This window comes from Podarcis liolepis (genome assembly GCF_965112155.1).
Source record: "Podarcis liolepis genome assembly, chromosome: 4".
In the NCBI taxonomy this organism is placed as follows: domain Eukaryota; kingdom Metazoa; phylum Chordata; class Lepidosauria; order Squamata; family Lacertidae; genus Podarcis; species Podarcis liolepis.
In genome coordinates this window covers 83,662,904-83,689,635 of record NC_139558.1, presented here as the reverse complement: position 1 = coordinate 83,689,635, position 26,732 = coordinate 83,662,904, and the positions used below count along the sequence as shown (strand labels likewise).

General features: G+C 42.0%; 1 protein-coding gene across 4 annotated transcripts in view; it reads right to left on the bottom strand.

Moving 5' to 3' along the window:
- Nucleotides 1-26,732, bottom strand: part of ARHGAP20 (Rho GTPase activating protein 20) — a 92,028-nt gene that overhangs the window by 46,790 nt on the left and 18,506 nt on the right. For all 4 annotated transcript variants that reach the window (XM_083499631.1, XM_083499634.1, XM_083499632.1 and 1 more), the window contains exon 2: nt 23,822-23,907. In XM_083499631.1, the coding sequence (XP_083355757.1) occupies nt 23,822-23,907 (86 nt within the window). The remainder of the gene's footprint in view (nt 1-23,821; nt 23,908-26,732) is intronic.

The following is a 26,732-nucleotide window of genomic DNA, read 5'->3' as shown; positions in this document are numbered from 1 at the left end:
CCCCCCCTTTAGCCACAAGGCAACTAGTTGATTTTAGGCAAGTCAGAATTCCACAAGCCTCGCTGTCCTCACCCATATGGTAATTATAACATTGTGATCTAAGAGAAGTACCATGAACATTTGAAATCAAGCCATCTACAAAACAGAGACAATAATTTTTAGCCATTTGCAAGCACACAAATAACTACTTACAAGCCTATAATATTCCTCTGAATATCAGATGCTGGGGATAGAGAACAGTGAGAGAATTGTTGCCTTCAGAAGTTGCAAGGCTCTCAGAAGCGTCCTCCAGGCAGCCACTGCCAGAAACAGAGCTTTGGTCCAATCCAGCAAGGTTTTGTTTAAAAAAATGTGTCCCATTTGCCAAAGCAACTCCCACCTTAAAGGACCATGGAGAACTGTGGCATTCCATTCACTTTGTGTTTTTCAGCTCAACTTTGCACAAGCTGCTCGTTCTACTTTGCAAGAGCCCCATGCTAATAATTTAATTGAGCAGAAACCGGGTATATAACCCCTTGGAAATAGAAATTCCGTAAACTATCACCATATTATTATTATTATTATTATTATTATTATTATTATTATTAGCATGCCTTTGAAATCAAAGAAAGCAGTGGGTATGTTGCACAGTTAGATGCTTCCGTAAACTATCACCATATTATTATTATTATTATTATTATTATTATTATTATTATTATTATTAGCATGCCTTTGAAATCAAAGAAAGCAGTGGGTATGTTGCACAGTTAGATGCTTTAGCAGTCTAAAGAATCTAGAAAATATATTTTCTAGCCAAGTATCATGGTTGTTACTAGCTGATTCTCCACCCCAACCTATGCCCTTAGAATTAAAAACATACTGTTCAAAGATAAAACCATTTCCATCTAAGAGTATCTCCTCCCCATTTTTTTTAGCAGTGAAAAAGGGGGCTGGGAGATAAAGAAAGATAACAGGAAGACAGAAGCAGGTACTGGTAATACAGTTAAGGATATCTACCTGTATCTAGATGTGCCATGGAAACCACCTTCCAATAAATTTTACACAAGACCCGGGGGGGGGGGGGAGCTTTCATATATTTTTATTCCATCCTAATGGAATAAGCCTTTCTGTGCAAAGAAAACTCTCACTATTGCAAAAGGGGCGTGAGCCACTAGTTTGAGTGACAACTGTAGTCATCTACTACCTGAATGTGTGAAACTGATATACACAATCATCCCTGTGCTGAGTCATAATGGTTCACTCTTCCTATCAACTTAGGCAAGTACCCAACAATGAGAGTCAAGTTGCTGCTGATAATCCTATAATGGGTTGGCTTTCACCCATCAAGTGATGGGGAATGGGAAAAAATCATAGGAGACTGGGAGAAAAATACCTTTTGCTTCCAGCACTACTGATGGACACAAAAGCAAATTCCAATCCATATCCCACAAGGGACACCTACCATGGCAGCAAGGTAAATTAAAGATGTCTGGTTACCATTCCTAGCACAAGAACTGTTGCATTCATGTCTGAAGAATTCAAACCTGGTTTCTCCTTCTCCCCACTTAAGTTGAACCTGTCAACTTATCCACCAGACACCTCAAACTTGTACCTTTCAATTAGTCATCCGCACTGGCAATTGGACAAACTGTGCAAATGCAGGCCACTCAGGGTTGATTTTGGCATATGCTTCATGCACTTTCCTCCATGAAGACCACTGGGTAGCCTTATAAGAGTCCTAACCTTTGTAAGAGGTGCAGCAATAAAACTGCTGGCACATTTGCAAAGCTAAGCAGGGCCTGGTATGGTTTAAAATTGGATGAGAGACCATGTGTTGAGATTCCTGCACTGCAGGGCATTGGACTCAGGCTTCCTCAACCTCGGCCCTCCTGATGTTTTCAGACTACAATTCCCAGCATCCCTGACCACTGGTCCTGCAAGCTAGGGATCATGGGAGTTGCAGGCAAAAAACATCTGGAGGGCTGAGGTTGAGGAAGCCTCAACTAGATGACCCTTGGGTCCCTTCCAACGCTACAATTCTATGATTTTATGAGCAATGCAGGCAATGGAGTCATGCCACATGCCCAGAAGTCTGCTTGCGGAAGGGGAAACTTTTTATCATGCACTTGGACTAGAACAGGGAAACCCTGGTACCCCCAACGTAGTTAGTTTTCATAATGGTATGGCCAAGGAGAATTCTCAACTTAGAATAAATATTTAAAACTAAATACTGTTTTATCAACAGCTATCTACTGTATCTATACCAGGGTTGCCATTTCCACTTGACTTACTCATGTCTTCCTTCCTTTATACATCATAGAATCTTAGAGCTGGAAGGGACCCAAGGGTCATCTAGTCCAACCCCCTGCAAGGCAGGAACCTCAGCAAAGCATCCATGACAGGTGGCCATCCACAAAAATGGGAAAACTTAGATGGGGAACCCAGCATCAGCTAATCTATATAACCCCAACACTGCCAAACAGAACCCACTGGGCCCGTTGCACCCACTTAGACCACAGTGCTCTAATGGACAATTCATTCCGCCTGAGTTAATTTTATTCCTGCTCTAATTCCTTTACTACCCAGTCTGTGTCAAATAACGTTTTCATGCCACGTATTGAGAGGACCAATGCTGTGACGCTCTCTTTTGGTATTATCCAAAGATGACAAAGCTAGGTCAAGTTCACTCTGAAAAAGATTATTCTAATGAGCAGATGGCAGCCTCTGCTCTATTTCATGGCCAGTTTTTCAGATTCTCACAACAATTCCTCTTGAGAAGAAACCTTTGGTGCACTATTAATTCAAAGCTTGTTTGAAGAAATGTGACTTTAACATGTGACTAACTGGATCTTAGCAACCAAACTGATTTCTCATTATTAGCAGACTTCAAAGTGCTGATAATTAACTAATTCTGCCTGCTCCATCGTTTGCATTCAGAGCTATTATCTTATAATGAACCTCCAAACTGGGTATCAGAGGACAGAAGAATATGGCAAAAAGTAAACATATACCACAGCTATTTATAGAGCACTTGAAGGTGCTGTCACAGTTGCAAGAACACACACATTTAATCCATTTGACCACATATATAAATTATATTCAGCTGGCATCTTACAAGTATTACATCCTTATATATACTCACTTCGACATTAGAGGTCATAGAACCATAGAATGGTAGAGTTGGAAGGGACCCCTGCTCTAGTCCAACTCTCTGCAATGCAGGATCTCAGCTATAGCATCTCAGCTATAGACCTCTGCTTAAAAACCTCAAGGCTGGGGACCTAATTTGGCCCTCCAGGCATCTCTCTTTGGACCTCAGGACTCTCCATAGGCCACAACCTCCTTGGATCCTTTTGCCTGGCTGGAAGACATCCTTCAACTGGGAACTGGGAACTCTTGCTTGTTTGTAATGTAGCCTATTGTGCAAATGTAATATGCACATCCATTGCTTTGCCCAAGTGGCCCCCAGAAAGCTGCCCACAATGAAATGTGGCTCTTGGCTGAAAAAGGTCCTTATCCCCATTACATAGAAACATCCCTTCCCTGTGACCAAGATCTTAGTCTAAGATTTACTCACAAACAAGTCCTGCTTAATTCAAGCAAATTCATGCTCTGAGACAAGGCCATAAATGGCATCTATCATTCCCTCAGACTGGTCAACCATTTTGGCCTGGCGAAAAACCATAGCATGAGAAGAACCTCAAAGGGCCAGACCAAAAATCCATCGTGTCCAGAATCCAGCTGTCAACAGCAACCAGCCAGAAACTTCTGGGAAGCTTACAAAAATAATAATAATCACAAACTCCTCCTGCTTCCACACTAGGCCTTTTTGTGCCATCTTTTGTCTAATCTATTTTTCTTCATTTTTACGGAACCAACTAGACAGCATTGCTCTCAGATTGTAGCTTCCTCCTGTTGCTTTGTTTTCCATTTCCTGCTTCCCTTCCCTTATCTGATTTGTGGCTATTTTCTTCTAATAAAAGACAGTGGCAGTATCAGCCTGTCTAATGTGGGCAGGTAAAATGCTGTCAAAGCTTCTAAGGGCTTCGAAGGGCTCCTGTGTCTGTAATTAAACCCTGTTTTAAGGCTCAGCCCGTTTGAGTGTCTCCTGATGTACATGAGTGGGAGATTAGTGATGAACAGCATCTCTTAACAGCCCCAATGTCCATTTCCAATCCTGTGAAGTAGAATGGTTTAATTACTTGATTTCTCATCTTTTAGTTCTTCTTCTTCATAGTGAAGTAGTGCTACTGTTTTTTTTACTATGTTCTTTTTAAGACAAAGTCATAAAGTTGAAAACGATGTAAATGTAAACATAAGCAAAACTCACTGCACCGCCTACAGCTAAAACACAGATTTAAAAACAGAGAGGCCAAGTATACTTAAGTTATTTAAAAGGTCTGAGACCAGCAATAAAACTGCCAGCGCATTTGCGAAGCTAAGCAGGGTCCAGTATGGTCTGAAATTAGATGGGAAGCAGTGTGTAAAGATTTCTGCATTGTAGGGGGTTGGACTAGATGACCCTCAGGGTCCCTTCCAACTCTATAATTCTAATTCTATGATCACGTCACTCAGAAGTAATCTCCACTAAGTTCATTGGATCTTCCACTTGGGTTAACGGGCACAGCATTATAGTTTAATGCGCAGGATTGTGACCTACTTACCTGGGAGCAGAAGTAAATGGTGTTGGAGGAAAGAGGTGCTTACCTGATCTCCAAGCAGGTGAGATGCTGCGGCATACTGGAAGAGGAGGAGGAGGGTGAAGTGGGCAGCGTGGGGCAAACACACTGGCAGGGGTGCCAGATTGGGATCTACTGATGTGTTTGCACCTTAACACCCTTCCTGCTACTCCACCCTCCCAGTAAGCAGCTGTGCTGACTTACCTGCCAGGTCAGATAAGTTCTCCCCCAAAGGCCACGGCTTGAGACTAATTCCCAATGTACTCAGTGGAGCTTACATCTGAGTAGGCCTGAATAACATTGCTGTGTGAGACATTTTATTTTAAAAATGCCAGCTATTTTTTGTTTTGATTCTTTTCTTTTGAGAAGTTAGGATAAATAAGAGTAACTTTCCAGATTTCCAATGAAGTCGCTGTATTATACTATTAATAGACAGTACACGGATGCAGGAAAGCATCGAACTTCCTTTCTCCTAAGGACGGCCAACCTTGTTTTGAAATTTTACCATCAACCGGATCCCTTCAGCTCTAGGACAGCCTCATTCCAAGAATGCGGCCCTTTTGTTTAACAATGGCCAATCTGTAACAGTCGAAGTACTTCTGTGATTAAAAAAGCTTATGATTTTGGAAAAGAAAAAAGAAAGGGCCCTTCAGCAAGGCCCTTCTTCACTACTAAGACAGGATGCAGCCCTCTGTGCCTGAAATGTTTTGTTGCCAGTTTAAAATTTAGTTTTAAATAAGCATTTCACCTGTGGAGATGAAAGCTGAATATTTATCTTCCTTAGAGAGCCAATGTAGGGCAGCAGCCAAGAGACTGGTCAAACAACTGTATTCATTCTGAGGGGAAGTGTGCTAAAAACTGGACACCTATTTTGAAGAAAAAGCAGCTATGGGCCCCTATCAAGCAGGGTTTGGGCTCAGGGTCAGTTTCCTGTTGAAAACTGGGACACCCTCCTAAATTTTACCTATACACTCATGTATTTTGAACTGGTGGTGACTATGGGCGTAGTCAGAATTTTGTTGGGGGAGGCAGGCCTTTTGCTTGGGGGGGCATCACTTCAGTTTGCTATGTATCTTTATTGAGTTTTATTGATGGGGGGGGCAACTGCCCTCCTTGCCCCCATTTGGCTACACCCATGATGGTGACTTGCTAGAAACAAGACCTTGGGGTCATAATGGATAGCTCAGTGAAGACATTGACTCAGTGAGTGGTAGCTGTGAAAAAGGCAAATTCAATTCTAGCAATCCTTAGGAAAGGAATTGACAATAAATTGCCACTATCATAATACCATTATACAAGCACTTTTTGGAAAAGATGCAGCTAGGAATCGGGATTTTATTATCAGCATAAGTTTATTGGTGTTAAAACAGTGCATCAAGAAGTACAAGCTTCCGTGATATAAAAAACACCAATTATCCACATGAGCAAAAAACAAAAAGCAGAATCTGATAGCCAAACAAAACAATTCCCAACAACATCTGGAAAAGCTTGGATCTGCCAGACCACTGGAAATCAGCGTTTATTTGCACATGCCTTGCAAAATAGCTTAATAAAGCCAGTATGTCAGATGGTGACTGACTGTTCACTGAGGCTCCAACAATCAAAGAAGGAACAGCAACAGGGAGCTTGCTCCAAACTCACTCCACCTGTGCTACCTTACTCCCTCTCCCTCTTAGGGGACCAAGGATCGCGGGGAAGGTACTTTCGCTTCTACCAGAAAGATCACTGTGGCTGCAACAATCAAAGCTCAAACAATACTCGCTCTATCACAACTCCTCCCCAAATGACAGTTGCCTATTCAAAAGGATACTAGCAGAACACCCAGATGCCATCCATCAGTTGGTGGAACAAGAACCACCAACTATTGTTATTCAAGCAACAACACCAGCAACAGACAGATCGAACTGGCCTGAACCAAATACAGTGGTATCCCTGTTCGCATCCTGAAGCGAACGTAACCTGCGCCTGTGCGGGTTGCCACTTCCGCGCATGGCGTCATTTTCACCGTCTGCGCATGTGCGAGCGAGCAGTAAAACCCGGAAGTAACGCGTTCCATTACTTCCAGGTCACCGCGGAGTGCAACCCGAAAGCGCTCAACCTGAAGCATATTTAACTCGAGGTATGACTGTATAAGCCATCTTATAGATCACCATTTTGTTTTGGCCTTGAAGAACTGATCTTTCTCCTTCCCCTTCCCCTCCACATTCCAATCACTACCTGAAAAGCATGGTGAAAATATAGTAAATAAATACTGTTGTTGTTGTAATTTAAATTTGTATACAGCCTTTTGTCTGCTGATCTCAGGGTGGTTCACAAACATAAAAATACAATATAAAAGCACAAAACACTCAATAAAAACAAGAAGAAAAAGAACAAACCGATTCTTCTCCTCCCTTCCTCGCATCCCCTCCCACATTTAAAAGGGGGATAAGATGTTAATCATCCAAAGGCCTCGCTGAAGAGGAACATTTTTGCCTGGCATCTAAAGATGTATAATGAAGGCACCAGGCGAACAGCCCTAGGGAGAGCAGTCTACAAATGGGGAGCCACTGCAGATAAGGCCCGTTCTCATGTTGCCATCCTCCCAACCTCTTGTGGCAGAAGGGCCTCAGATAATGATCTCTGGGTCCGGGTAAGTTGCTATGGAGAGAGGCGGTCCTTGAGGTATTGCGGTCCTGAGCCGTAAGTCTACCTGCCTTTCTGGCACGCCTCAGAACAGGTGTGCTTTGAGAGGTCCTGAGCCAGAAATGGCAAAACGTACCAGAAAAATATAAAAAAACAAGATAACGAACTTTTTATAAAAGAACGGAAATGGTTTATTGAATATTTACAAATAAACTGTAAACAGATAAGAACATTGGCAGGATTATTGTAATAACCTGCAGTTTTAAAAGTGTATATATTTAAAGTAGATGAATAAATGAGCAAATTAAGTTAATTTGGATATATTAAAATATTAAAAATTAATTTTAGAAACCACACAAAGAGGGGGAAGGATGTCATGTTTTGAAATGTTAAAATGGTTATAAAATTATTAAAATGTATAAAATTGAAAATCATAAGAAAACTTTAAAAGAGAGGGGGGGGGGGTCCTGAGCCAGAGCACAGTGCTTAATGTTTGAAGTGAAAAGTAAAAGAGGTGGCTAGAGGATTCTGGAAAAAGATTTTAAGCACTAGCAAGATGAAAGAATCCAAGACTGAGAGGAAAATGGCTTTCAAGGTTCTGTAGTAAAAAGTTAAACAGCAAAATCGATGAGCACAGATCCTCCATAGTTTGGAGCAGCTGTCCCCAGCCTGGTTCCTTCCAGATGTTTTAAACTACAACTCCCATCAGCCCAATCCAGCACAGCCCAAGCCCTGCTTCTCCTTGCTGTTGATGCCTGCCCACCTGCTATCCTCTTTGGGTGAGTGAACAGTGGGCAGGGTGGAGGAGCAGGAGACCCCACTTGCCTTACCTTCTCCCTCTGGCACGGCTTTGCAATTGGGCCTGAAGGAAGAGGACAAATGGACGGGCAGCACCAACAGTAGCAAGGAGGATGAGAGATTACTCAGAGGGCATCTATCCCACCCCAAACACTGAACTCAACCAGGCTAAAGAGTAGAAGCAACTTGTCTACAGAGCACACCTATCAACCCAGAAGGATGATTTATAAATATAGAAAGAGAGATCTATGCTGAAATAGAGACTGCAGAAGAATCGACCCTCTGTTCCCAAACCACCACTCTCATTAAAGTTTTATTCATAGCAGAAGTCACCTTGTGCAGCATTCCCGTAACGATGACATCAATTAGATAGCACTGCTATGTCTTTTAAATAGCACAAAGATCTCTCTGTTGTTCTTCCATGTCGATCACAACAACTAGATCCTGAACTCAAATAACAGAGTTCAGAAGAGGAAAGAAAAAGGTTAGATTCTTCTTTCTAAAAAAAAACCAAAACCCTATTCTTCATCACTGTTTAACATCTCAACCCTATGAATGTATACATACAAGTAAAACGAAACTGCAAAAGTGTACACTGGGTTAAAAGTACATTTCAAAATTTCCAAACTAGGATACAGATCTACAGATCTACAAATGGGAAACCTTTGGTACTGTACCTCCCTCCCATGATAGGAAGTGGATGCCTTGGTGTTTGCAGTATTGTAAAGTTCTGTTTTTACTGCTGAAGCCCCTACAGATAAATATGCAATATGCAGCTTGTCTGAACTGGAGATTCTCTTTTCTAGTTAATCAATTCCATTTGACAGGCCAGATGCCATATTCCACAATATGATATACATTTCCTACGCCGTTGTTTCAGAAAAAGCATTAGCTCCACCACTGGTGCCAGGGAAATCTTTCAATACAACTGAAGTCCAGGTTGGAATCTGGAACTCAAAGTGAGTATTAAAAGACTGAACAGCCTCTGGAAGGTCAAATCAAGACCACAGAATTAGACTCTGTACAGACAGAGGCTGTATTTTGCAAATGGGTCATTCCAATCTACAGCTGCTGGAAGAGCATTTGGTACATGAGAGTCTACGCATTTCTGTTTTTTTCAATCAACATATCCATTGCTACTTTGAGGCTTGGGCTGTCCACCCCAGCGCATGGAGTGTGACAGAATATATCCCAGGTGTGGCTTTTGGTCCCTCCCAATAATCACTTCCCCTTCCCCTATCCTGTAGGATTATAGCTCAGTTGGTAGAGCAGAACTCTTAATCTCAGAGATGTGGGTTCGAGTCTCCATGTTGGGCGGAAGATTTCTGCATTGTAGGGGGTTGGACTAGATGACCCTCATGGTCCCTTCCAACTCAGTGATTCTATGACTCTATTCTATGATCTATTTCGTTTGCTTGTTCTTTTTTTAAAACTATAATAAAAACAAATGGGGCGGCCTCTTTCTCTATTTTTTAAAAATCATTTTTATTAACTTTCCGTTTTATAGAAATATAACATACTCAATTTTTTCACATTATATTCCGCTCTCGCGAGCACTTGACTCCCCTCCCTCCCAGCCCATGATTACCTCAAATTATATCTTTTTAAATTGCATTTCATATTTCCCCTCTTTACTCTTTATTTAATTCTGATAATCACAAAATTATGTTAATTGTAAATCGGTGCTTTAAATTAGTCCTGTCAGTGTTGTTAAATGTTTACAATTTTCTGGGGCTGCCTCTTTCTCTAAGTGTCGTGTGTTCATATGCCAATCTCAATCTTTCTATAAATTAAGTAATGTCAAAAGTCACCTGTAGCATCAGAAATGTTGGGTGGGGTTTGAAACCAGCTAGAGGGGGCAAGAGGGCTTCCTGCTGCACAGAGATGCTTGCCTCTTCTTGTTGTCCACCCCACCCAAAAAACTGTTCTACTGCAGAACAATCTTCAGGAAGTTTGAAAAAGCAGTTAGAAGTGGCTCAAGAGTTATTTGAATCCTCTCACCGTTCCCAGCAACTGGATCCTTGGGTGCTTTAAGCTGATGCTGATTACCAGCTGGAGAAGGCTAAGGAAGAGGCATTATCTTAATTTGCAGAAAGAGTAGAAACCCCACTCAGAGCACTAAGCAGCCCCTGAAGACTTGTTTTTTTAATCATTACAGAGCTTGACAAATCTGTTCATACGAGGAGTAAAGAGGCGTATGGCTGTGGAGAAAGATGCTATCCCCGAACCATCACCACACACCTGACAAACAGGCCATCCAAGAAGATTCCACAGCAGCAGAGACTACAGAAGTATATCAGGTTATTTCTACCTTACCAGATTTTCTGCACTAAAGGGAAATCCAGATTAAACAAAACAAAAAAGTATGGTCTAGCATTCTGATGACAACACACACTCATTTATTCTTGAATTTATATCCCACTCTTTCTCTCAGAGGAGCCCAGGGTGGTATTGTGTGGATACTGTGGGAAAATTTCCAAGCACAAATTGTCCACAATGGATGCGCTCTTAACATGAATAACTATAACCTTGATTCATCTGTAGAGCTTTAGACAATATTTTAAATACATGTCCCACTGGATAGGAATTATTCTGTTGTACTAAAGTGATTGTTCACTTTCAATCAGTTCCTCTGTACTTGGTAGCTGTGGTAAATGCAGAATGACCCAGATTCCATATGACCTGGTACAAAAGACTGGTGGGTGAGGCTGACATTCAAATATTTGCCGACTGGACTGTTGAGAACCTAACCTTAGCAGGTTTTTATTTTGAAGTATTGAATTGGTTGGTTGAGAAGACAACAGAGAAAGTCTTCCCAATTCTTGAAACTCACCTGCTGTGCAAAAAGGCAGACACAGAGCAAATAATTCATTTTAAACCCATTTAGAAGCAGTATATAATGAGTCACTTGGTTGGGAACCCTTCTACTTTTCCAATAAAAAGTTTCAGAAACTTCTTTGGTTGGAGACTGTATTCTGCTAGTCACAGCTCTACTCTTTTTCTTCTTTTTCTTAATGCCCTATTTGGTATGATGAACACTGGTCAAATGCTGGTCTAATAAACATTCTAGAAATTTAATTCAGTGAATGCATTTTCAGAGCTGGGGCAAAACATTTTCAATCTTCCCTTTGATTTAGAAGGGGCAAAGTTATTGCAGTAAGAAAACTTGATTATAGAACCACACTGGATAAAACGAAGTTATTCTCAGAAAATGCACTTTTGGAACCTTCCTTCTTCCTTTTGCTTTCCTCACTCTACCTTTTGCTCTAATAAAAAAGTGTGTGTGTGTGTGTGTGTGTGTGTAGAGAAACAGCCCATTTCACTTTCCAGGTGTACAAACACAGCCATAAGCCACTTTTATGTAATAACCGTAGAATTGAAACGTCCTACAAAAACAGAAGGAAGAAAACCACAGGAGGAGGAGGAGGCGGAGGACAGGGATTTCAAGTCTGTAAGTTAACTTGGAGGTTGGGGTTGGGGTGGAGGGAGGGAGGGAGGGAGGGAGGGAGGGAGGGAGGAGAGAGCCTACTGGAGGCCTCAGAGAGTTCATGTTGTCCCTTATTAACAGTTTTAATGAAAGTTTATCTCGTTATTATTGCACAAAAAATACCCTGCGTTCAAGTGCACAGAATTTTGGAAGAGGGGGAAAAAAACCATACTAGCATCATAATTGACCCAAATGAAACAGGAATTAGAGGATCCAAAATTTCATTTTGTGCAATAGCATTGTCAGTCATTTGAACTGGGTGTAATTGAATTCATATGGGGAGGACTAAGCGCCCTGCTTTGCTGGCATTTTGCCCACTCCCACATTTTTATACATAGCTAGATCTGTTTCTATTATCTTTTCTCCTTTAGGATCCAGCCGTGATATACTAAAGTCACAGGGAAATATCAGTCACATTGACTTTGAGAAAGGGCAGTGTTATGACTCCCAATGAACCAAGCTTGGAACTGGACTGCTTATATTTTTGCCATTTGTTTCTTGAGTGGGCTCAAGGCCATTTCCAACATTAACCACCAGAACTCATGGGTTAACTTTCTAAAGAAACATTCCAAAGAAAGTTAACCCATGAGTTCTGATTGTTATGTGGGAAGCATGAGAGTTTAATGTAGAAGAGCTCTTGCTTTCTCTCTAGCATGCCAATTTCATATGCGCAGAATGTTGTGCGCATGGGTAAAGACATCCTGCCGCATGACAGCACCAACCACACCAGTATGGTCTACATAACAGGGAGCAAAGCACTGGCTTGGAACATAGTAGGCTTCCTAGGTCAGTCGTGCACTCCAGGGTGCAGGTAGCACATCCCAAACAGGAAACTGCTATTTGAGGTTTGCTACAAGGGGTATAAACAAGAGAAAAATTAGAGAGGAAAACAAAACTGGAAAAACAAAGTAGCAAGGATAGAAGTTCAAGCTGTTCCTATCACAGAGCTAAACTGCTCAAGTTTTCGAGTGTAATATATTCTCAGTACATGAGAATGGCTGTGGTTTTATTTTTCTGGGTGTCCGCCCCCCCGTTTTCCCGTATCATACCCCATGCCATGTTTATAAGATTTACCAATCTAAGTAAATGAAAAAATACTGAAATTATATGTATCGTCAGGCATTAGCTTTCTGGTGTAAGATAAACATCAAAAGAGGAAAGGGCAGGGTTTTCTCCTAGTCTCTGGCTTTTAAGAGAACTTGGTCACTTGATTTTACTGTATCTCTTCTCTAACTATGCAGGCCAGTGCAGGGATGAGCAAAGGTGTTTTCTTAGGTGTGCAGGTCATATCCTTATTTATCCTGGGACAACTCCATAAGAGCAACATTTGCCCTCATAACTATGAGGTTAGATTGTTGTAATTCTCTCTCAGTAGAGCTCCCTGCAGGGTCTGTCTATGACTTGCAGCTGAAGATACAATAGCACAATTACTCAATGTGATAATATTACACATAGCAATTCTTCAGCTGCTTGCAAAGGTGGCTGTAGGGGCGAGTGTGCTGTATTTTCAAAGCTTTAACTTCTGAAACTCAATAGCAGAGGTTGTCTTATGTGCTTTTAGAGATGTAGAAGCACTCAACCGCTTCTCGGTGCATATAATACACACCGCCCCCCACTATTACACACACCAGTGGCACACTTGGTTGTGAGGTCCTTTTAAGTAATCCCAAACTAACCTATGCATCTTTATGTGCTTCCAGTGGGGCTTAGCTTCAAGTGAGTGCCCAGAGAACAGCATTATTGGAGGAATATTTGCTATATTAAAAACCTCCCATCCAAAAGCACAACAATACAGTAGAGTGTGCATACATATGTGTCTGGGGGAAACTGTTTAACACAAGTTCCTGAATATTGCCCGTGTAACTGGTGGCAAAACGCAATGCCAATGAGGGTTTGGTGCCATCTTAAAGTTTATTTTCTAAAAGATATAACCAGGTAAAAGGAGAGCGCTTGCTCTCATTATCACACATACAGCCTTTCAAAACAAAATTAGAATGCTTCACAGTCTCCCTTCTTCCACGGCAGTTCCCAGGCATTGAAAATAACTTCGTAATAGAAAAAGAAGTATGAAATTAGGGTAAAGGTGTGTGAAAGAAAGTAATAGAAGTGGAAAGAAATTGTAATTGAGTAGATTGGAAGTCAAACACAAAGGTGGGGTGAAGGGTTGGTGGATGGTGATGGGGAAAGGAACTATTTGTGGGATTGAGTGTAAGTATGTTTGAACATGTTTAAAGATTGTATGAAATGTATGTTTGTATGCTTGTATATGTGTATTAATGATGAATTAAAAAAAAAAGAAAAAAAAGAAAATAACTTCGTCTTCCTCCTTCTTCTCTGATGTATGCATATTCCACCTCCACTTAGGCATGGACTGCTTTGAAAGCAGTAAACATTTGGCTTGTGGAACATTCAGTAGTTATCATTTGCTTCCATAGCCATCACTGTTGTATCTTTCCCTCTTGAAAAAAACGTGCTCCACGTTCCCTCTCCGTTGTAAAGGCTCTTTTGAATCTGACCTTTTTATTTGCCCTAAAACAAGATGGGCAGCTGGGATGGAGATAAGGTGGGAGAGAAGAGGCATCATGCTTCACCCCATTTTCTCCATCAGGCTGATCACTTGGCTCAAACCCCATTTATGTGTCCTGTCAGCCAGCAGTGAACAACAGGTTTCAGGTTGAAGCAAGTTGAAAATCATAAAAAGCCTATGATATTCTTGACTTTTGGTCTAAATAAATGGCAGACAGAGCAGTAAAAGCGTTCCTGGACTACGCTACAAGCAAGAAATTGTAAGTAGTCATGGTAGAGACTGCATGCTTGAGCAGTTTCCTGTATAGAAAACCAGTCATGGATAAAGCTAGGTAGAACTTATTTTCCTTTTAGATAATCAGCATACGTTTTTATACAAGGGGCATTAAGACATTACTATCCACCTCCCCTGCTATTTGCTCCCCTGCTCTTTGTATACAAAAAGCCTCATTATCTTCTTTAGTATACATGTAGGGAAGGAACTGCAACTACAGTGACTTTATAACTACCCAACATAAAAGGGTATAAATAATAATAATTAATTATTAATATTAATATTTCAGACAGACAACATGTATATCCCACACATTTTGAATTCAGAGTCAAGACCTGAGACAGTGGCCTGGTTCACACATAACTTTGAGCTATGATTTGTTCAACTAAAGTGTGGCTTGTCTGAAGGTCTGAACCCTGCCCAGCAGATATGAAGCCATGGCTTCATAGAATCATTGAACTGTAGAGCAATAAGGAACCCAAAGGGCCATCTGATTCAACATTCTGCAAGTTACTTTAACTATGATCTGGCGTTATGAACAAACTTCATAGCTTTGACTAACCATGATTTATTTGGCCACCTTAACCCAGGTGCTCTTAGGAGGTAACAGCGGCTGGAAAACAAATCAAGCTTTGAAAAAAACCATACCATGGCTTGTCTGCAGGGGTGTAGGAAGGGAGTGTGGGGGATGTGGGTCGCCCCGGGTGTCATCCCTGAGGGGGTGACAAAATGGCACACCGCGGGGGGGGGGGGCTCTTACCGCGGGACCTGGCCTGCAGTGCGCCTGAGCCACGTGTCTCTCCTGGGAGTGACATGGTGGCTCGGGCCCTGTGCTACCCAAAATGGCAGCATGGGGCTTGCCCCTGCCAGGCACGGATCACTGCGGCGCCCCCATGTGCGGATCACCCGTGGGCAACTTGCTCCGCCCCCACCACTCCGGGTGCCACAGCAGCTGGCTACACCCCTGCTTGTCTGCTCGTCTTGAGATGACTTACGATTTGTTGAGTGAACAAGAGTGACAAAATTAACCATGTTTTACCCTTGTATGTGAACCCAGCCAGTATCTTGACAAGTTCATTTATAGCTGCTATCAGCTCTCCCAGAGCTGTAGTCATTCCAGAGGGGAGGTCTTCCTGTACACCAGGGATGGGAAAATTGTGACCCATGCAAATGCTGTTGGACTTCAGGTGGTTTGTTTGGTTGTTGCTGTTGTTTTGCTTTTGTTGTTTTTAAGGGATGGCATCCAATTTCGTTGCACTTGTGCAATGTTGCACTAGTGTAATGACAATAAAGAATCTATCTATCTATCTATCTATCTATCTATCTATCTATCTATCTTTCAATCCCAGCCAACATGGTCACAAGTTTAACCTCTCCTCTATGCATTAAAATGGCTTAGGGTAATCTACAAGACAAACACTGAGGATTAGGTATACCATGATTACTCATGAGAAAGTTAATTTTTTGTTTATCATGAATACCAACCAAAATTCAGAAAACCGTATGATTGTTGTTGTTTAGTCGTTTAGTCATGACCAACTCTTCGTGACCCCATGGACCAGAGCACACCAGGCACTCCTGTCTTCCACTGCCTCCCGCAGTTTGGTCAAACTCATTTTACACAACTCATTTTTACACAAATGTAAAATAATGTGAATGGCAGAGCTGTTGTTCACAATTTTCCTGCTTGGCAGGGGGTTGGACTCGATGGCCCTTGTGGTCTCTTCCAACTCTATGATTCTATGATTCTAATAGTTTGGACAAAGTACTGTCTACTTGGACTGGACAATTAAGGCCTTCTGGCAATTTGCAATTTATATTTAATAGATCTCCGTCATCAACTTCGATTCACATAGCTCAGATGATCCACATGTCTTCTGATTAAACCCTTGAGAACGCTCTGTGCAATTCTTTAGGGTACACGCTGTATCTCTATAGTAGAGCTAAGCCTATTGCATTACCAGATAATACACATGATCTTTGTTATCTAGAAATACTTAGCATTTGGCACAGGGATATAAAATAACATGTCAAAATCATTTACTGTGATTTAAACAACTGCAGGATTTCCATGAAACATGGATCTTTGGTATTCTTCAACATGGATGGAAGAAAGTAAGGGAAATGCCTAAAAACCCACATCTTTTCTCAGTGTCTGCAAATCTAAACTTCAAATTATAAACAGGATTCTAATAGATTTATTTATAAAGTCTATTAAAAATTCTTCCTTTAGAACAAGTAGTTTTCATCTCTAGACTACTGTATTATATTGCCTATCATAGGGATTTCCATTTCTGACATCTTTACAAAAGGATATTTCAAAACCACAAGTTCCTTGAAACCTTTTAAAAGGTTAGAGCCTGTACAAAGTACACCATCTTCTCTTAGAAAAAGTACAGACAGGTTGCTTAACTTAAAATGATAGTCTCTGAACAATAATCATAGTGCAGTGATAAAGTCTCATTCTGCAGATATATATTTCTGATAATTCTAGACTGGGGTGGCTTTGGGCCTTTCAGCTGTTTTTGGACTACAACTCCCACCATCCCTAGCTAGCATGTAAAAGGTAAAGGACCCCTGGACAGTTAAGTCCAGTCAAAGGCAACTATGGGGTTGCGGCTCTCATCTCACTTTCAGGCTGAGAGAGCCGGCGTTTGTCCACAGGCAGCTTTCCAAGTCATATGATCAGCATGAGTAAACTGCATCTAGCACAACTGAACACCGTGACAGAAGCCAGAGCGCACGGAAACGCCGTTTACCTTCCCGCCACAGCAGTACCTATTTATCTACTTGCACTGGTGGCTTTCAAACTGCTAGGTTGGCAGGAGCTGGGACAGAGCCAACGGGAGCTCACTCAGTTGCGGGGATTCAAACTGCCGACCTTCTGATCAGCAAGCTTGAGGCTCAGGGGTTTAGACCACAGCATCCATGTCCCATTCCTAGCTAGCAGGACCAGTGGTCAAGGATGATGAAAACTGTACTCCAAAAACAGCTGGAGACCCAAGTAAAAAATGAGCAAAAATGAGGAAACTGTGGCTCTCTATATGCTGAACTCCTACCAGATCCAGATCTTCAGAGAGGGCTCTTAACCATGTTCTCATCATTCATTGGCACAGAAGACGTTTTTTGTGGTACTGTCCCCTTTGTGGAATGCCCTCTCCATGCAGAATAGCTGGTGCCAACATGGTTGTCGTTTTGGTGCCAGATCAGTACTTCGTTTTCTTGGCAATTTTTAGGGAATTTTGCTCTTTGACCTGCTCTGCTGCTCTTGCTTTGTTTTTCCATATCACTATTCTGATGTGCTGGCTGGTGCTTTTATAATTTTATTGTGTTTTTGTCTGTGCTTTGTACAGTACCCTACCATGCTGTTTGTATAGGTCAGGACTAGCTAACATGGTATCCTCCGGATGTTGTGAACTTCAACTCCCATCAGCCCCTGTGAACATGGCCAATAGAGATAATATTAGTTGCAGTCCAAAACATCCAGAGTACAACCTGCTTGCCACACAATGCAGATGACGGGTAGGCTAGCATCCTATTCTCACAGTGCCTAACCAAATGCTCATGGGAAACCTGCAAGCAAGACTCAAGCAGGACAACAGCATTCTCCCCTCCTGCAGTTTCCAGCAACTGGTATTCAGAAGCATATTGCCTCCATGGCTATGAATAATAATAATAAATCAATTTTGAAATGCTTTTGCTCAGGGTAGAAGTGGAAGCAAGTATGAAGAAAACAAAACAGTTTTGGCCCAAACGTTCTGTATTTGCATAGCTCAAACCACCAGGGCTTTGTTAGCTGGTCTTCATTTAGTAATTTTTTTTTACTAGAATTGGAAAAGAACAGAATTATTTGGTTTCAGGCATATCTCAAGCACCGCATTACAAGTTAGCATTGAGATGCCTCCCACACAATGAGGTCCCAACGGTAAACAAGTGGATTACAGCTGTGTACCATACTCGCAGCCAGCTATCCTTTTATCGGATATTCACAGATTTAAATGCATGATCCAGTTTTTGCTGAAAGCTGGACTGTCATTTTCAACATGTCTAGTGCAAACCTGCTTAGCATTGCCCACAAAAGTCAATTTTAAAGGGAAAAATTCTGCAAGCATTTTGTAAAATCTTCCAGCACTGATGGAAGAAAGAGAAAAACAAACATAGAAATAGAAAGGATATCTGAATATTACCAATGCTGTCCTATCAGTACATTAACTGGCAAAACTAAATCCACTGAATCCAGACAAGCCTGAAATAATAATGATGGGTCAAGGGTAGGGTGGCTCTTATCAATTGTGTGCTTAATGGTACACTGCCATTAGCAAGTAGACTGCATCCTAGTTTTAACTAGATTTATATTATATTTATGCAAGGAGGCTCTGCAATAAAATGATGCTGTGATACTTAGTCCCAACCAGAAATGTTGGTGCCAGTCGTCCCATGGAATAATCAAGCCATTTTGCTCCTCCTTCTGTTTGTGGTTCGAGGACCCGACCCGGCGAAGTGAAATAAAGACACAAGGACACGTGATGTAAGGTTAATGGGCTAGAAAAGGCCACAACTTTATTGGTTACAGCAATTGAAAGGTATTGGCTTAGGCATTGGATCGAAACAAGTGGGTTATTCACTAGTAGGTGGAGCCTGTTGATGCTAATCCAACTATAGGCTCACCCCTGCTGTCACCGAGGGTCGTGCCAAGGCCTCCCGCCAAGCAGGCATCGGACGGAATACACGACCCCCAGATTCCTTTAACGGAATACCCCTAAAAATTGAAGACATAGGCGATGGCCACACCTAGCACTTCCACACACCGCAACACATTATTCCAATGCCTAACCTACCCACCAATACCACGAAAGTTGTGACGATTGCTACGAGGTAGGCGAAAAAACCAAAAAGCCTAGTGCCAAATGGAAAAACTCCTACCAGGCCCTCCAGGCAACCGGGGTGACCAACCTAAGGTCCATAGCAAGGCCAAAAACCTAAGCCCTAACTAAAAGGGAGTGGAGGGTGGGTGACTCGCGATGAACGGAGGAAGAATGAGGCCGGGAAAGGCTGGCGCTGCAGCAAAATGCTGCTGAACACGCCCCCTCCGTGGCTCCTGATTGGATGGCCACCGAGGGGGCGTGAGCGCCAGCCAGGTGAGCGGGCGGGCAGGGGGCCACGCCCCCTGCTAGCCGGAGGTCGGGCCCCGACCACAACCCCTCCCCTCTCTTTCAGGGAGGAGAGTCTTTCCCACTTTCCCTTTCCAAGAGAAATAGAACTTTATATGTTGGTGCTAAGCACGATCAATTCTCACTGGGCTTTTAAAAAATGTTGTCCTCTTAGGGATTAAAAAAATAATAATTCTGCAAATCTTAGGATTCCCCTAAAGATTCCAATATCTTTCCCTTGTTTCTCAGTAGCCGCATTTTTGGTTCTAATTATGTCTATGTCAGCACTTATTACCCAGCTTTGCTACTAAAGGAAATACTAAAGGAAATAATGGGTGGCAATGAATTAAGTTTTACTTAAGAGTACACCAAAAACCTTGCCGACAAAGGTCCGTATAGTTAAAGCTATGGTTTTCCCAGTAGTGATGTATGGAAGTGAGAGCTGGACCATAAAGAAGGCTGATCGCCGAAGAATTGATGCTTTTGAATTATGGTGCTGGAGGAGACTCTTGAGAGTCCCATGGGCTGCAAGAAGATCAAACCTATCCATTCTGAAGGAAATCAGCCCTGAGTGCTCACTGGAAGGACAGATCCTGAAGCTGAGGCTCCAATACTGTGGCCACCTCATGAGAAGAAAAGACTCCCTGGAAAAGACCCTGATGTTGGGAAAGATGGAGGGCACAAGGAGAAGGGGACGACAGAGGACGAGATGGTTGGACAGTGTTCTCAAAGCTACCAACATGAGTTTGACCAAACTGTGGGAGGCAGTGGAAGACAGGAGTGCCTGGCGTGCTCTGGTCCATGGGGTCACAAAGAGTCGGACACAACTAAATGACTAACAACAACAACACCCAATGAAATTAACAAACATGGCCGGGCCGTTCTTTGCAGGCGAACACCACCCAATGTTTCTAAAGGTATCAACCTGGAACCTTGGGGACAGAGCAGGATAGGGTGCCTCCTGCCACGTTTCTTTCTACAAAATGGAAATTGCAGATGTACACAAAAATAGCCATCTATCTTGCTCATAGTAATGCAACGAAAGAGTTCCTAGGGACGTAGTGAACTCTCCTTCATTGGAGGTTTTTAAGCCGAGGTTGAATAGCCATTTGTCATGGATGCTTTAGTTGAGATTCCCTTCCAACTCTACAATTCTATGATTTTAAGTCAACAGGATCTACCTTTATCTAACCAGGGCATGATTACAGTCATGCTGTAATTTCTATAAAATGCTAATACCACCTACTTGCAGACGTTAGAATAGTTGGATCCTAGAAACAGTCATTCAGAGTTTTTAAAGGAGGAGGAGGAGGAGGAGGAGGAAGCGGGATAATCCCATAGGCCAATGCTATGTTGAGGTACTGTTTATATACATGTACTAAGAAGACATTTGAGAATGGACCATAAAATGGTATGAAGCTATAAACTTACTAGGTTTTCTAAATATTTCCTGACCAAACTCCCTCATTATGTTTAATAAATACAGAAATGACTCAACTGCTAAGGAAAGGCTATTCATATTAATCCCCCACAGATGTAAGTTGGATTTGGAAAGGAGTTTTGTAATCTACAGATCATTAATCAACCACTAAAAAGACAGTGCACTAAGTATCAACAACAGGATTTAGTGCCAGAATAAAGTTATAATCCATTTAAGCTTGAAATCAATGTTTTGCCTACAAAAGGGTGCTAAGTATTAAGACAGCTTTAAAAACAAAATATTTGAAGATCTGAACATACCAGAGGTCATGTCACTCATTGCTCTTTTCTGCTTATAAAAAGGAGCTATCCACAAGAGTCAAGCATCTACCGAGCACAGACCAGAATATCCAAACACCATTTGTTTGATTATGAAGAAAATGAATTCTTGTTAATCAGAGAAGGAAATTTGGGGAGTGGGGGAAGGGAGAGTAAGAGAAAAAATAATCAACTGAACTGAGCTCAGAGTTCATTGAAACTGTGCTCCTATGTAATTTTGCCAATTACTTTCACAGATGCAATCCCTGTAAATTATATGAACTATCATATAAATTAGTAGGAATTGCTTCAAAAGGTTATTGGGATAGAACATTAAAATGTGGAGAGAGAAACATATCTCTCCAGTGCCAGTTAATCTGAGGATAGTTGATACATAAGTCCTTTAAGACAGACAACGCAGGTAGAAAATGCTGCACAAGCATTAGCTAAATCTTATCATCCAGATATATCTCAAGTCACATGCAGTGTCATAGAAATTAGTTTGAGCTCCGAGTCTATCAAGTATAAGCTTCCTTGAAAAGTACCTTGAAAAGTACTAGAAGTGCTCTATGGTTCACTCAGTCCATGAAGAGCAAGTTTACAGCGCAGTGCTCAGCATGAACTGACTGTACCCTATATGCTCCAGATTGCTGCACAAGCAAAGGAATTCAGTAGACAGGCTTTCTGGGACAGGCAAGTCAATGTGAAAGTGGTTCTCTGAAGATGGGAAGTTTGAAACCCACCATCTCTAGTCTCCTATACAGCTCATCTGAGTTATCTGCAATTGTTCCTAGCACCTGGATAACTGCGCAGGGGTGAAGGAAGGCTCTCCGGCACCTGGTGTGAGGTGATGAGGGCTGGGGCGAACCGCCCACAGGGGCAGGGCAAAGCTCCCAGCAGCGCATGCACCACTACAGACGGCACCGTACGGACGGTGGCAGGATCCTTTGCTCGCGGCTGCGCGGTCCTCCGCTCGCGGCTGCAACGGCAGTGGAGGGGTCCTCCGCTCACGGCTGCAGCGACGGCGCCCAGGGTGGACCGCCCCCTTGTCCCCTTCCTCCGCCACTGTAACTGCGGCCAGAATCATCTCCACAATTCAAAGCTTCATAAGCCAACTAACATATTCATGACTAATGAAAACAATTTTCACAGCAAAACAATGGGTAGGTTGGTTGTAAAGCAGGAAACCACACTCCCACCCGTCATTTTCAACACAGAGCCATGTCTTCAGTGGAAAGCCAGTATGGTAGAGGTTGTAAGACCAAAGACACAGTTTTACAGCGTAACCTGCCTACAGGAAGGTGGAAAGGATAAAGTGGGGTCAGTGGCGGAGGAAGGGGGGTGCGTGCTGTCCTGGGTGTCATCACTGAGGGGGGGTGAAAAAAAATGGCAAAAATAAGAGTTTTTAAAAATAATACTAATATAAATTGGGCTCAAGAAACTTTCTAGTTCAGTCAACAAACGTAATGAAACATGGCTGGCACTTATTGCGGGGCCTGCAGCGTGCCCAAGCCACACATGTCTCCTGGGAGTGATGCGGTGGCTTGGGCACCTGAAGGCTCCGCACTGCCTAAAACGGCAGCGTGGGACTTCTGTCTCCCCACCACCTCTCCCTCAGCCACCCTACAGCGGCGGTGGAGAGGCTCCATGCAGTGCGCCTCGCCCCCGGCTGCAGGACACACGCGCGGCACCCAAGCGGCTAGCTACACCGCTGACTGGGATCAATTGGGAGAAAGGGTGAAAGGAAAATGTTCATTCAGTAAACAGCCATGGGCTCCCACCCAATATCAGGCAGGGGTCCTCAGAGAGCAAACTGACCTTTACACCATACTAATTTCACTTGCAGAGCACTTTATTCATCTGCATAATCCTGTGAAATCACACACTACACGGGAGCAGCTTTCCCACAGATTATAACCCAGAGGTCAAAAATTGCAGAAAGGGTATGTAAGCTACATGCAGCCTGCAGGCCGTATACTACTTGCACTTGATTTCAAATAACTAATTTTCTTGCAAAGATCCCCACTGGAAAATCTTATTAAGTATGTATGCCACTTATAGGCCAACCTAGAACAAAACGTACCCTGGGCAACTCATAAGATGCTAAATGTAAGCAGGTCTTGTATATACTGCCTTGAGGTAGTATGAAACTAAGTTTTACTCAGAGTAGAACAACTGAAATTAACGATCTTAGTCGTGTTCTTTAATGTCAATGGGTCTACTCTGAATAAAACTTAGTTGAATGCCACCTTTGCGTTCTAGGAAGGAAGATAGGATATACATTTAAGTAAATAAATAACTTTTTAATTATCAACATTCTACTCCAAGATATCTTAAAATGTGGGAAGCCTGGTTTATGAAGTCTTGACCACATTCTGCTCAATACATGTACGTGCTTTTCAGAATCAATACCACCTGGAAAAGGCCGCTGTGGGGGTGGCTTAACAACTCTCTCTCCAGACAGCGTTTCAGCCTTGTGTGGTTAACTACTTGTCAAAAACACATTATGATCTGGGCCAGGAAACCTGCAAAAAAGTACAGCCAGAAACAACACATTCCACCTTACCTGACACTTGTTCTGGACTTGGTCAGCGCTTTGCTGAGAACCAAGGATGGTGCCGATTGACGCCTTTGGGCCAAGCTCTTCATTTTCTGATGAAAAACAGAAACAAAATTAAAATGTAAGAAATGTTTCACAACAGCAGCTGTATGGAAGAAAAACACAAAAGGGAAAAAATAACCACCACAACCAAATCAGTTCCATTTGAAGGTCCTAAAACATCAGGTTGGCAGAAATGGCTTCACCAGTTCTCAGAAGCTAAGAGAGAAATGTCTGCAGAATATTCCATGCTGGTAATGTGCAGTTCGCCAGGTAAGGGAATATAGAAGACTCTTGGACTCTAGCACGTTTTATTCCAGAAGAGTTACTAAAGTTGTTTGCCCACTGACTAATTACATCTCTGGTCTTAATTGGCATTTATTGTGTTCCAGATCCTACTTGTTCTTATGGAAGTGTCCTCTCTCACACACAGAAAGTAAACTGTATGTCTGCAGACTCAAAGTTTTCTGCCTTAAAAATGGATTAAGGTTCAACAACAAGATAAAGACAACAGAGTAATGTGCCCACTGTTAATAACCGTATCCTGTCTGGACTTTACAAGACTTTGCTGCTTGGAGGTCTCAGTCTGGCACCTGCTGCTAGCTATATTAATAAATATATATATATTACATACACTCACTATAGGAAACCTGCTTTCCATAAGGTTCCACTATAACACAATTAATGCTTCATAGTAACATGCTCCACTCGCAGTTTGAGCAACAAAAATATCAGCACGAGCACACATTCTGGGATTAGTTAAAAATACACTACTAAACTATGTCCAACATGCAGGATTGATGAAATCCAGAGAAAAGAGAACTGTCTCCTGAGACACCAAATATAAAAAAATAAAATACCACTCCCTTCCTTAGAGCTTAATCCCAAATAAGTAACTGCAAGATTGTAGCCTTATACAGACTGGTAGGTGTTAGGGCATCATTTAATCGGTTAAATAAAGGAATTTAAAATATTTTGGCAAAGTGTTTAATATAAGTACTTAGAAACTGCAGATCGCAAGCATATGTTAAGAGGCATTCAGTCCAGTGCGGGAGAAGGGAGAAGGCCTCTACAACAAGATAGTGAGGTTTCTTGCACCAGTGTGCACATTTGGAATTTTGTGCAGGCACTAGTCACAAATGGCGGCTGTGAGGTGTGTGACCAACACAAAATGGCTGCCACATCTGAAGGAGGAGGAAAGGGCACAGGATCTTTTTGTAGGCAACATGGGGGGCACCCTGGTCTGCAAGCCCCACAGTGAGGACCCCTGCTCTAAACTCATGCCTAACTGCAACATATGCATGCGTAATCTAGTAACAAGTAACTTTTTTTACATTTAGAACTACATCTTTTTCTCATATATACTAACTCAAGATCAGGTTACTTGAGAAACTGGCTCTCCTAAAAGTTCCAAAGATATAAAAGTCTGCTTCATACTAAACTCAGAGTAGGGCTTTCAGTGTGGCTGTCCCTATTCTGCAGTATAGCATTTCCGTTGAGAGATGACAAGTGTCCACTATTTGCCCTTTTTGGAACAACTGAAGACAGTTTTGTTCCAACAGGCTTTCCCAGCTAGATGAATGGGTCTCTAACATGGATGTTGATTTCGTTTTGTTTTTGCTTTCTAAAACTATCCCTTGCTTTTCATTTGTGTTAACTGCATTTCAGTTTTATTGTTCATCACCTTGAAACGCTTGCGCAGAAGGCAATTAATAAATAACAATAATAAACTGCTGAAACAGATTAACACTTATATGATTAATCAGCTAAGTTTTCTTTAGCCAGATGACAACCCTAGTATATGGAGACTTGCAAACAAGTTACCAGTCCTCAAAATTTATTAGAATCATAGAATTGGATGTGACCTCCAAAGGACAACTAGTTCAATCTCCTGCCGTACAGGAATTACTAGCCAGTTTGCACATACATTTCTTGACTTGAGGGGTGGGGAGAACCCAGATAATCCAACTAAATTTTCCCATTACTGTATCTGAGCCTGGGTTGAGGCCCATTAGTTCCTACTTGCATTTCAATCAATATATACGCTTTAGCAATGATACTGGGCACCTTCAGACTGTCATTATTTCCAGGTAGAATTCTATCCCATCCCAACAAATTCAGGTTGCACAACTAAAGCTGATTTGGAGCTCTTGTGAAAAATGCCTGCTTCCCCAGAAGTTCATATATATATATATTTTATAGGGGAAGTCATAGGAAAATGCACTGGAGAGTGTGGGATAACACCACTTGCTTGGTTGGCACAACGTTGACTAATCTCCCCCACAATCAAATCAGGACAAATAGCCAACAACATATAAATCTGTCCACAAACAGATTAGACTAAACGCTCATTAAACTGGTCACCCAGAAGCAGCCATTGCCTCCATTGCTATTTCCTGAACTAAAGGAAATACAGTATTTGATTGTGTCAGCCAGTGGCCACAGAAGCACTTGATCCACTGAATAGACTAGGAACAGATCAAGATCACCTACCCCTGTACAGACCTGTAAGACCACTTAAGAGATCTGGGAAAATTTTTACTCATGGCACCATATCATACAAAATAGGTAGTGAAAGAAAAAACGGGCTTTTTTTGCTTCTGCCCTGGACCCATAAGATTGCACCCTATCTTTACTGTGTTTCATCTGTTTTTATACTACTACTTTACTGATTTTTGTCTCTCTTTTTTATCATACTGTTTTGTTTACATGTACTTTTGCATTCTGACTAAGATTTTTTAACATTCAGCAATTTATAAATGCTTTTAAATAAAATATGATGATGATGGTGATGATGATGATAATGATGATGATGATGATGATAATAATAATAAACAACTTTACTACTTTATCCTGTTTCATAAATAAACCCTACCCA